Here is a 13,271-nt window from a genome sequence, read left to right as displayed (position 1 = left end):
ACGAGTTTTCTTACTCGGTTAGTCAAATGGTCGTCATTTCTAATTCATTTAAGTACAAACAAATCAAATCCTTTTATAATAATAAAACGAAAAGGGAGATGACTTTGAGTCTTCAATTTTTCTCTTCGATTATTTGAATACAAGTTCTCTTACTTGGTCAGTCAAATAATTGTTGTTCCTCTACAAACTTCCAAACCCGATTAAATCAAAATATTTTCATAATAAGCTAAATGAAAAGGGGGTTGACTTTGAGTTTTCAATTTCACTCCTCAATTGTTTGAAAACGAGTTCTCTTACTTGGTTAGTCAAATAATTGTCATTTTTATCCACTTAAACATAAACACAATCAAAACGGATTATTTTCATAATAAGAAATGAAATGGGTGATGACTTTGAGTCTTCAATTTCTCTCCTCAATTGTTTGAATACGAGTTCTCTTACTCGGTCAGTCAAATAATTGTCATTTCTTTATAAACTTCTAAATCCCGATTAGATCAAATTACTTTCATAATGAGCTAAATGAAAAGGGAGGTGACTTTGAGTTTTCGACTTCTCTCTTCAATTGTTTGAATACGAGTTCTCCTACTCGGTCAGTCGAACAATTATCATTTTTTCCCAAACATACAACTTAATCGAATCATTTCCTTAAAAAACTATACGAAAAAGGAGATGGTTTTGAGCTTTCAATTCCTCTTCTCAAATGCTTGGATATGAGTTGTCTTACTCAGCCATTCAAGTATTTGTCGTTCATGCTAAAATACATCAACCATATACAACTTTATTTCCATAAATATTCAGATGAAACAGAAAGCGGTCTAGAGTCTTCTATTCCTTTTCCCGATTATTAGGATACAAGTTGTTTTACTCGGCTATCTGAGTATTCGTCATCCATTCAACAACACATTAACTATTATCAAAACCTTTTATAATTAAGGAGGAAAAAGAAAGTGGTCTAGAGTTTTCTATTCCCTTTCTCGATTATTAGGACCCGAGTTGTCTTACTCGACTATCCGAGTAATCATCATCCAACCAAAAAATATCTCAACACATCAAACCGATCTTTTCTCGCCCTCGTGCGATCATAACCAATCAAACAAAACATCCAACGTATTAATCCAACTTGTCACCCTCGTGTGATCAAAACTCTTTTAAAAAAGAACACTATTTAATCCTTTCTAATGTGCACAACAAACCAATTCTTAAGCCTCCGTCGAGAGTAGACAAGCCAGCGTTTAGCCTTTAGAACGCGATCTAAACAGCTGTTTATTAAAAAACACCAACCAACCGTAGTTCCCCGAACTATGAATGCTCTGATTTCCTTATTATAAGGATACGTAGGCAGGATATTGTTGTATCTTCGCGAGCACACTAATAAAAAACCTCCCCTTTCCCTTTCTGAGGTTCTCATCCATTTCTATTTTCAATATATTTATAACCCAAAGATAACAAACAAACATAAATTAACACTCGAAACACAATTTAGAACTAAAAGGTTCCCGTTGAATAAACGGGCGTGAGGGGTGCTAATACATTCCTCTTGCGTAATCCATTCCCGAACCCGAATATGGTTGCGACGACCATTATTCTGTTATTCAAAAGGTTTTATCGATATTTTCCTATTCTTTCATTGGGATAAATAAAGTTCGGTGGCGACTCTGTTCAAACGTATTTTTTCCGCGACCATCGTGAGGAATCGTATTTTTCGAGATGCGACACTATGACTGGACCTTTCACCCATAGTTGAATTAGTCATTTTGAATTTGATTATGAAAAGAATTTGATGTTGGGTCAAGCGTTTGATTTGCGTTTGCGGAGCGAAATGAATAATGTTTTGAAATTAATTTTGAAAATGTATGAGATTGGTTGAAATGGTTTGATTTGAGAAAATTGCTCGACGTTGGATCGGGCACTAATTTTGTTCTTTTTGAAAAATTGTTGATTTTAATATTGAGTTAGAATTTAACTAAGATAACAAAACAATCAAAAGGAAAGCGATAAAATTAAGACAACAATACAATCCGAGGGTGGGGGATACATCTTGTCGAATGAGGAATGGAATAAGGATAGACAATAGAAGTAAAATAAAAATAAAGCAAGACAATATACAAGAGATATGAGTGCACACGATATATTTACAACATACATTTATTACAATTGAATTGAAAAAAGTAAAACAAAATAAAACGTGCACATATCAAGATCAAGATGCAAGGACGTAAATCGATGTCGCGTAACGCAAATACGTGCAAGGCTACCGAAAGTATGATTCAAATTCAATTTAAAAGTAACAACATTGAATCGTTATGTGCTTATTATGAATCAAATGAATTGCTAACGTGAAGTGTATCATCGCAAAACGAATCGAAATAAGAACGAAATGATAACACAAAGAAATGAAATCGTAATGAAGTGAAGCTTAACACGCACAATTGAAAAACAAACAACATCAAACTGTCATGATGTCAACATCGCAGTCAAAATTAAAATGAGAAATATCACAAATATACGTATACCAAATTAAACATAATGTACTCAAAGTCGGTTTATACGTAGCGACAACAAAAGTAGAATGTCGCATACAAGGACTGTAACACGACAAAGTATCATATCAATATCTCAAAAATTCAGCAGCATAACGACATATAAATGTCGAATCCGCGAACCAAAGTCCGATTTTACACAATGCAATGAAATAAAACAAAAGCCAGCAGCAACACAAGCATTATATTAACTATATTTACAAAGTTATTACAACGTCCCGAACCGAAAGCACAAAGAAGAACAATAACAATGCAGCAAAATTGAATAAAAAATTCAATATACAAGAACAATAAGCACAATGAAAACAGAATCAAGAAAACGATTCGAAGGTTACTGACACCATGTTGTTCACGTTGTTGTTGCGTAATAGGAAACGAAATCCAGTGGTGTCAAAACTGCATAAGCGATTGTTGTGTGTGTGAGCTTGGATAAAGGTGTAGATTTGAATATCATCGTCGGCAAGTTGTTGGTGGTGGAGCGAATCCGATGATTTGAGATTATGAAAATAGAATGGATGTTATGATGGTTGTTCGGTTCACGACGGGTTTTGGCCGTAGGTTATAGGTTGTCACTGGATATTGATTGTGTGGGGTTGGTGTGAATGGTTTAAAGGAGGATGAAGAAGGAACTTGGTTATTCACGGCGGAAGGAAATGTAGGAGGGTGAGAAGTGGATCTGACGCGATTGTTTTGGAGGGTTGAGGAGTTCTTGTGGTGGTCGTGTGGGTTTGGTGATGGGGATTCAAGGTGGAATATAGATTTTTAGGTTCTGAAGCTCTTTAATAAGGGCTCGTAACCAGGCTCTAAAGCTATTTCAAAGAGAACTAGGCTCTGAAGCTCCTTCAAAAGAGTTTGACCAAGCTTCTGAAGTGAAGTTCATCAGAAGGTTGACTTTGACAACCAACGTTCTGGATAAGTTCAAGCAGCTTCTAAAGAAAATCCATACTCTGATAGAAGATCATTCTGGTTATGCAAAAAGGTTAATCAGGAAAGTGTTATTTCATTCTGATTTTTTCTTTTTAGGATTGTACATCTCAGGGGGAGCTTTGTGCTTCTTTGTGATGTATCTTTATGTGATTTTTTTTTTAAATAACCAGATTTTTTAAAAAAATTTCAAAAATACCCATTTTTTCCAAAAAATTACCAAAATGGGCAATTTTTGCCCTAGTTCTCTACATGGGCGCCACCCTAGTTGGCGCCTACCCTTAAAGGGTAGGGCAAGTCGCCACTAGGAGTGGCGCCTACCCTTAAATTTTTTTTTTTTTTTTTTTTTAAATATGTTTTTTTTTTTTTTTTTTTTTTTTAGAATTTCAAACATTTGTACCATGTTACCCTTATTTAGAGTGTTAAAAAATATTTAGAACTATATAATAGAGTGATAAAGATTATTCACATCTATATAATATCTATATAATATGATTAAAATCTTGTTTTTATCTTAAAAATAAAATAAATATAAAATTTTGAAACTAATCAAATCAGAACTAAAAATATCTTTAAAAAAATTAGTAAGAGATTATCAAATGCAACAACATGCCACCATAATTGATAGGAGTTATATTGTCTATAGTTTTATTGGAAATAATAATAGTAGTTTATAACACATTGAATTCATACAAAATTATGGCATTAACAAAATTATCTAATCAATTATGAATTAATTCTTATTCATCATGAATAAGAGTAAAAAAATAATCTAATAAATTATTAATTGAATCCTATTAATCATTAATTAATTCTTATTCTATTCAATTATTATGCATTTATTAATTTAAAAATAAATACTAATAAATAAATAAATGTAACAAATATCAAGAAGTTTTATTTCTATTTAGAATCTAAAAAAAGTCTAATTTTCTTTTATAATTTTAATAAAATATAATTAGAGTCTGTTTCATTTTTAGACATTGAAATTTTTTTAAAAAATCTGGTTATTAAAAAAAAAAATTCAATTTTCAAATCATGTTCGATCCTTTCCTTTTCAAAATCATGTTCATTGACAGCATGCCATTTCAAGTAATATATATATTAATTTATATATATATATATATATATATATATATATATATATATATATATATATATATATATATATATATTAATTTATATGTATATATTAATTTAATTTATAAGTAATTAATATTATTTGTAAATTTTTGGAAAAAAAATTAATTTATATACGTGTAAATAAATATTTATACACATGTAAATTAATATATATATATATATATATATATATATATATATATATATATATATATATATATAGATATGATAGACAATATCTTTAAAGATAAAGATAAAGATATATATATATATATATATATATATATATATATATATATATATATATATATATATATATATATATATATATATATATATATATTTTTTTTTTTTTTTTTGTTTTTATAGGGAAGCACCACCACCACGTGAACCGTCTAGGCGAGCAATTAGACCTCCCCCGTGCGGATCGTACAAGGGACCGCATCATATGTGATTATCTTTATCTTTATATCTTTATCTTTATCTTTAAAGATATTGTCTATCATATCTTTATATATATATATATATATATATATATATATATATATATATATATATATATATATATATATATATATTAATTTACATATGTATAAATATTTATTTACACGTATATAAATTAATTTTTTTTCCAAAAATTTACAAATAATATTAATTACTTATAAATTAAATTAATATATACATATATAAATTAATAAATATATATATATAAATTAATATATATATTACTTGAAATGGCATGCTGTCAATGAACATGATTTTGAAAAGGAAAGGATCGAACATGATTTGAAAATTGAATTTTTTTTTTTAATAACCAGATTTTTTAAAAAAATTTCAATGTCTAAAAATGAAACAGACTCTAATTATATTTTATTAAAATTATAAAAGAAAATTAGACTTTTTCTAGATTCTAAATAGAAATAAAACTTCTTGATATTTGTTACATTTATTTATTTATTAGTATTTATTTTTAAATTAATAAATGCATAATAATTGAATAGAATAAGAACTAATTAATGATTAATAGGATTCAATTAATAATTTATTAGATTATTTTTTTACTCTTATTCATGATGAATAAGAATTAATTCATAGTTGATTAGATAATTTTGTTAATGCCATAATTTTGTATGAATTCAATGTGTTATAAACTACTATTATTATTTTCAATAAAACTATAGACAATATAACTCTTATCAATTATGGTGGCATGTTGTTGCATTTGATAATCTCTTACTAATTTTTTTAAATATATTTTTAGTTCTGATTTGATTAGTTTCAAAATTTTATATTTATTTTATTTTTAAGATAAAAACAAGATTTTAATCATATTATATAGATGTGAATAATCTTTATCACTCTATTATATAGTTCTAAATATTTTTTAACACTCTAAATAAGTGTAACATGGTACAAATGTTTGAAATTCTAAAAAAAAAAAAAAGAAAAAGAAAAAAACATATTTAAAAAAAAAAAAAAAAGATTTAAGGGTAGGCGCCACTCCTAGTGGCGACTTGCCCTACCCTTTAAGGGTAGGCGCCAACTAGGGTGGCGCCTAAGTGTATATTAGGGCAAAAATTGCCTATTTTTATAATTTTTTTAAAAAAATGTGTATTTTTGAAATTTTTTTAAAAATTCTGGATATTAAAAAAAAAAATTCTCTTTATGTGATTACCCTGTACAAAACTGTTCATCAAAATACATGGTTTTGTCATCATCAAAAAGGGGGAGATTGTTAGAACAAGATTTGCTTTTGTATCTATATCTTCGAGTTTTCATGATAGCAATGTAGTATTTGTGTGAGAATAATTTTGGTACTCTAATGGTTTATTATTGTGTAGTTTTAACAAATAGTTCTGATTCTGAGTATATGACGTGCAACGTCATTAATTTCTGAACATTTGTTCCAAATTCCGCTTTTATGTTGTATCACTCTAAGAAGTTATGAAAGATGCCATGTTACTACTGCAATGTTCTTTATGCTTCTGCGCTGATTCACTCCCGAGAAGTTCTAGAAATATGCTATGTTGTTGTTGCAATGTTCTCTCCATTTTTGCTTTTGGATGTGACTCTAGTTATCAAGCTTCTGAAGAATCGAAAGCTTCTGAAGTTTTGTTACTTAACTGAAGAATATGAAGATCTCAAGCCAAACGATGACGTGGTCAAGGTTCTGACTGAAGATTCTTAAGTTTGGATACTTAGCTGAAGACTTTGAAGATCTCAAGTCAGACGATGACGTGGTCAAGGTTCTAACTGAAGACTCTGAAGATTCTGATTTCAATTGTTTGTTTCTTCTTTTCATGCTTCATCAATTATTCATCAGAAGCCAATGAACTTGAATATAAGATCAAAAGATACGTGATCAAATAGTACATGGTACAAATCGAAAATATTCTTTCCACTACCTGAAAACATAGGCGAATGACAATACTATTCTTCACACTTGTCACTAATCTGTTAGTGGACAACTGCTCTTTTGATATTCATGAATTTCCCTCCAATAATATCTTTCTTATGCTATATAAGTGGGACTCGGAGATTTGAAGAAAGCTGTTAACGTTATTGCTATTGCTACAACTTGACAAGTTTGTTTTCTACGTGAAAAAACTTTCAACTTTGTACGCAGTTTTTCTTTAAGTGTTTTATATTTCATTTGTGTAACATCTGCTTGTGTAGAAACATCTTGTAACACAAAAAACTTATTCAAATTATTTGTTTGTATTTCCTTAAGGAGACTAGGTTTTAGTCGGATCCTTAAGAAGACAAAGAAAGTTGTTCTTTGTGTTTGTTCTGTAATCTGTTTGGTTATAGTGGATTAAGTCCTTGGGTATAAGGCAAAATCACCTTCGTCGGTGGAATGGAGTTACTTTGATTTCAAGCGAACCAAGATAAAAATACTTGTGTCTTTATTTCTTTGTTTTTAGTACTGTGTGGTGTTTTTGAGTTGGTAAAAATCTTTTGTTTTTAAACCCAATTCAAATCCCTCATTTCTTGTGTTTTTCATACCTTCAGAAAAATCCTCTCACGCTTTGTATTAAGCGGGGTGAAATACTCGTATGGTTTTCGGTTGAGCTTTAATGTTGCTTTTTCTCGTAGCAACATTTGATTATGGTGTTTTCTTTTCCCACCCGCTTCGGATTTCGATACCCTTCTGTCATTCGCACCCATTATTCTTTTTTTTTGCGTTACTATCTACTCTTTTGATGTAACATTACGCTCACACCATGATCTCCTCCATTGGTGATGCCAAATTTTGGGCTAAAGAATCAGTGAAACATCTCGTCTTAAGGCTATTTTGGAAGGCTCCTAGGAGGATTTCTTGATTATGATGGACGACTTTGATGGTTTCTTCATTAAACCGAGTCTGATATTCTCACAGTGACTAAGTATGTCCCTAAAGGACATTGAATAAACTTGTGGTTGAAACCTTTTTATGCTTGCTTGCAGAAAAGTGATGTATCATTTTCTTAGATATGTTTTGATAACTGGTCACGGAGAACCTCAAGAGGCTCATGTACCAGCGTAAAATGGCGTCCTTTAGCATGCCAACCACCAACTTGCATTTTAATGAATATGTGGTACCAATAATGACCATCTGAGTGTTGAATATGATGATATGCTCCTAAGGGTCACTCTTTCCCTCAAATTTCCAATGGAGGTGGTTTGAAATTATCTAGGATGTTATCATCCCAAATTTCCACTGTCAGGGGCTAGGGGTCGATCAAATATTCCAATTCCTCGCCTTCGGGTTGAGGTTGATGTTGATTGTGTTGTAAGACATGAATGCTTTCCTGCAACAATTCATTTTGATAGTGTAGGTCTTCCACGACGGCGAGTAACTCTACTATGGCAACTTATGACCCATGGTTATAATTGCTAGTTGCTCTCGTCGTGGAGGGAGGGTGAGATCGACAACTCATAAATATTTGTGTCACCCATGCAAGTTTTATCGGAGTGTCACAATAAGTGCAAAATGTTCATGCAATAACACTAAATGATAACTCCTCTGATGCAGGTCAGAAAGAGTCATAATGGGTAACCACTCTCTAAAAAATTGAGTCTTTCTTCTTTCTCTATCTAAACCTCCTTTTATTACACTCGAGGAACATGTTTGAATGTGTTAATGCCACGTGATAATGTTCCTTAAATATTTGTCTGATGTCAGTGTACCTAGTACGACCTTTGTCTCTCAACTCTTTTTATCTAGATTATTTTATTCTCGATCATGATCGAGTAATTCGCCTTTACAATTTTACAAGATGTATACAATCTCCAAACATGAGATCTAATGGGGCAACATGTCTAAAAATAGTCAACCAAAACTACAAATTCAACCATTGCAATTTTCAAAAACACTATAAAATGTATTTTATTAAAAAAATATTATGATGAAATATTAATTAAATTTTAGTTGTAACTTGTAAGAATCATTAAAAAATAGAAATAAAGAAATGATTCAATCCAGTAATTCGGTAAATGTTGCAGAACACGTGTCATGCACCGATCTTGTTGGTATACGTCACCCCACTCGCACCGTTGATGCTTGATGAATCGACCTCCGATACCCGCGGGTCATTTTAAAACATTACTCCCTCACACGTTTCTTCGATTTCTTCTTCCATCTTCTCTCATCTCTCTCACCTTCTCAATTTCTCCGGCGACGATCTCAGATACCGGTAACTCCCATCGCCGCCAAACCCCTGCTCTCCTCTTTACATCCGACTCCTTTCGATTCAAATCGTTTCCACCTTCTCACCGCCATGAATCCTGAATAGTAAGTGCCAATTCTCCTTACTTTTCCGTTTCTGCTTCAGTTCTCCGAAATTCCCGGTGCAAAAAAATCGTTTCGTCTTTTTATTGTTTTGATTTTTCTGAATCGAGCTTGTTTAGATCTGTTGTATTAGTCAGTGGTGAATTTTGAAAGTGTCTCTGATGCATGGTTTGTGATATTTGTTCCTGGATCATGTTTCTAGAAATTCCTTGCTGATTTAGATCTGTTTATTTAGAGGATAGATCCGTTTGTTCATCATGTTCAGTTATGTTTAACCTATCTTGTAAATGTTTGATTCGGTGATCCTGTTTGGGTTGTATTTTAGTTTTAATTTTTCTGACAGTGATGATAGAACTGCAGAAATTGGGTTGGGTTAGTATCTAGCAAGAGATGCATAATTGCTCATTAGATAAACACATGAGCGAGTTGAGTTCTAAGAACATTATTAGTGATACTGCATTTTATTCTGGGATTATTATAGTTTGTTTCTTCGTTGGTGGATTTATTTTGTCGGTGTGAGTAAGGGGATCCTGGAAATTCTATTCTATAGATAGATCTGTGATTATGATGTTTATTAGCAGAATGCGGTCCTCCCTAAAACAATTAGGTTTGAAAATTTTATGAGATAGATAAATATCTCTTGGATTTTAGTACTGTGTTAACAAATTTTGTTCAGATCTTTGCACATTTTAATACTCTCTGCGTCCCACAATCAGTGATCCAGTTGAGAGAAGAATGTTTTTACCAAAGTACTCTTTATCAAGTATTCTGAAGGATGAAAGTAATATTAATTAGAGAGTAGAATTGAAAAAAATAATTAATATTGCATTAGAAACTGAAAAAAGTCATTCATTTTGAGACAATTTTATTTTACAAATGAATCACTCATTCTCGGATTGAGTGGGTTATGTTGTCGGTGCATGACTTTAATCTAAGATTAGTTAGCAATTATGAATGAAGTTCTATATACGTGGCAGCCCAGCCTACGTGCTTCTGTTTAGACAATCATGATTTGCTGTCTACTGGGGCACTCATGGGCTGGATGAGGCTTCAGTGATTTTCAAGGCTCATAACTTTGGCCGAATGAGCTTGAGTTTTGCTGCTTAACTTGGACATATCTCGTGATAATGGTATATTATAAAGTAATTATAGTTCTTTATTATTTTACTATATATCAATGGTTATTAAAGTTAGTCCATTGTACACAAATTCAATTGGACCAAATCACACTCACTTGCTTTTCCACCGTCCATTCTCTTTATAATAGGGATAGACATTCATTAATAATATCACATCTTTGATTGGAGCATATATTATTTTCAGTGATTATTTGTTCAAGCTTTTGTTGATTGGAGATTCTGGTGTGGGCAAGTCATGTCTCCTCCTGAGGTTTGCTGTAAGTTCGGAGCCCTGTACTTTCTTTATTCCTTCTTTAGGCAACCTGTGCTTTATGGCTACCTTTTTCCAATTGATGAACGATGAAGTTGAATATTCCTACTATTCCATTTTCATATGAAGTTGAATATTTAGAACTTTGGATACTATTTTGGCATTTAAAATGTCCAAGATGTCACAATCTCGTTCAGATATCGTTCAGTGAGAATTGGAGAGGGCTATTTGCACGAGTGAAAGGAGTAAATCTTGACTATAAACCATATATGGTCATCAATATTAGTTTTTTTTATCAGTTACGTCATTTCACATAGTTGCAACTTTATTCATATCAATTCATGGTTAGATCCAATGGAAAGATTTACTCCTCGCATAATGACCGAGTCTCACATGATGGTGTAGGTTACACTTATTAATATTTTTTTTCTTCCCCAAAACAGGATGATTCATACCTTGACAGCTATATCAGTACCATTGGAGTGGACTTTGTAAGCATTTCATATACCACCTAACCTTATTTGTATGTTATTTTCAACACAATTGTGGGGCTGAATATCTAACATGCTCCCTTATACAGAAAATACGCACTGTTGAGCAAGACGGGAAGACCATTAAACTTCAAATTGTAAGTCACTGATCAAGTTAATGTTGTTTGAATATTGAACAAGTTGTTTTTGGTTCTGATGGGAATTTTATATTATTCATTCTATGCTAATTTGTTTTCTACACCTAAGTTGCATTTGAAATTGTCTCAATTAGACGTACAAAAATGAATATGAACATTCCTTGAAACAATGATCCATGAGAAGTTAATCTCTCATGTACCCAGTATATCCTACTATTTCTCTTTTTTTGGTAATTATTATATGTTTATTTGATAAGCGGCTCATTCCTAGTTTTTCCATTTACCAATTATTGCGATTAACTAGGCTTGTTGCTTTACTGTATCCTAAAATTGTTTGCATATTTTTCTGCATTTTTTATTGAATAGTGGGACACTGCTGGTCAAGAACGTTTCCGTACTATCACTAGCAGCTACTACCGTGGGGCTCATGGCATAATTGTGAGTCTTTTAAACCGGCACTTTGTCAGCAATTTCCTTTTTATATTATATTGGGAAACAATGGTGTAACTTTTCATTTCTTTTCTACAGGTTGTTTATGATGTCACTGACCAAGAGAGCTTCAACAATGTTAAGCAGTGGCTGAATGAAATCGACCGCTATGCAAGTGAAAACGTTAACAAGCTTCTAGTTGGAAACAAGAGTGATCTAGCGGATAATAAAGTTGTGTCCTCTGAAACAGCAAAGGTGATCCTAAATTTGTTGATATGTCATATACATGTCCCACTTCTTCTAACATTTTTTTTGAATCCTTCATTTATCTAATGTTTGGATATTCGTGTTCTCCATATTTCAGGCATTTGCAGATGAAATTGGAATTCCTTTCATGGAAACTAGTGCTAAAAATGCCAACAATGTGGAACAGGCTTTCATGGCCATGGCTGCTGAAATAAAAAACAGGTATTGATTTTCTACATGTAATGTTAATGGATCCTGATTAGCAAATCTACCTTGGTGACTGACCCGATTTGCCTGTCCCTGGTACTTCTCCCCACAGAATGGCTAGTCAACCATCAAACAATGCCAGGCCTCCAACAGTTCAAATTCGAGGACAGCCAGTGAACCAGAAGTCTGGTTGCTGCTCGTCTTAGAGACTAAATATTCATGGTCTTAGACGGACATATGTGTCTCTGTGGCATGCAAAATTAGTTCTCACATAATGCTTTTATATGAAGATTGTTCGCCGTGATTTAATCTTTATCATTCAGCTCGTTGTTAAAACTTTCATTCTTTTCAATGTATTTGATTCTAAAAAAATATGTACAAAATTAGGAATATTGTTGAAAAGCAGTATTTACCTTGTTCTTTGTCCCAAGCACAATTTACCTTTACGCAATAGTTTCTTCTCGTATTTGTTCAGTTGTTACGGTAGGAGTTGAATGTTGTTCAATTGCATTGTAAGTTTAAGAAATAAAATATATAGAAAACAGATTATCTTTTTTGCTTTTCATATTTGTTCACTTGTCTAGGTAGGAGTTGAACGATGTCCATTTGCGTTTAAGTTTATGAAATAAAATATGTAGAAAACTGATTTTTTTTTCTTGAAAAGGTTTACTTGTTATCAGTTTCTCTGCTTTCTTTGCTGAACATACCTTTAGCTCTAGAAAATAATTCTAGAGTAACCGTTTTCCCCATGTAGAGTATTGTTGTGTTGCAAACTTGCGATTTCCCGTGGTTAGGCAATTACGGCTCAAGTCTTTTGGTGAATTGATAACTAGAATTTTGTTATGACACCCTCAAAATTTATCCCGGCAACCTCTAAAATTACTCTTTTACTATAATATCAGTTGGTCTAAAAAAAAAAGTAAAATCACACATCATGTCATTTTTTGGATTTCACAAAAGCTGTGTAATTTATCGGATTTTTTATGTTTTTTTTTTAATTTTGATTTTTTATTCG

General features: G+C 31.8%; 1 protein-coding gene across 1 annotated transcript; it reads left to right on the top strand.

Moving 5' to 3' along the window:
• The first annotated feature begins 9,122 nt into the window (after positions 1–9,122).
• Positions 9,123–12,811, top strand: LOC127074239 (GTP-binding protein YPTM2). The gene is made up of 8 exons (XM_051015541.1): positions 9,123–9,360; positions 10,681–10,753; positions 11,190–11,237; positions 11,327–11,374; positions 11,741–11,812; positions 11,903–12,058; positions 12,168–12,271; positions 12,369–12,811. The coding sequence occupies exons 1-8, from the start codon at positions 9,347–9,349 to the stop codon at positions 12,460–12,462; spliced, it is 609 nt and encodes a 202-aa protein (XP_050871498.1). The 5' UTR covers positions 9,123–9,346; the 3' UTR covers positions 12,463–12,811.
• The last annotated feature ends 460 nt before the right edge of the window (positions 12,812–13,271 follow it).

The sequence above is a fragment of the Lathyrus oleraceus genome, chromosome 4, assembly GCF_024323335.1.
Source record: "Lathyrus oleraceus cultivar Zhongwan6 chromosome 4, CAAS_Psat_ZW6_1.0, whole genome shotgun sequence".
NCBI lineage: Eukaryota > Viridiplantae > Streptophyta > Magnoliopsida > Fabales > Fabaceae > Lathyrus > Lathyrus oleraceus.
This window is presented reverse-complemented; position numbering and strand designations above follow the sequence as displayed.

What these genes read in the sequence shown, in the direction of transcription:
- LOC127074239 (XM_051015541.1), top strand. An exon ending in GTGGGGCTCATGGCATAATT is followed by an intron (nt 11,813 to 11,902) that starts GTGAGTCTTTTA and finishes TCTTTTCTACAG; the next exon opens with GTTGTTTATGATGTCACTGA. An exon ending in TGTCCTCTGAAACAGCAAAG is followed by an intron (nt 12,059 to 12,167) that starts GTGATCCTAAAT and finishes TCCATATTTCAG; the next exon opens with GCATTTGCAGATGAAATTGG.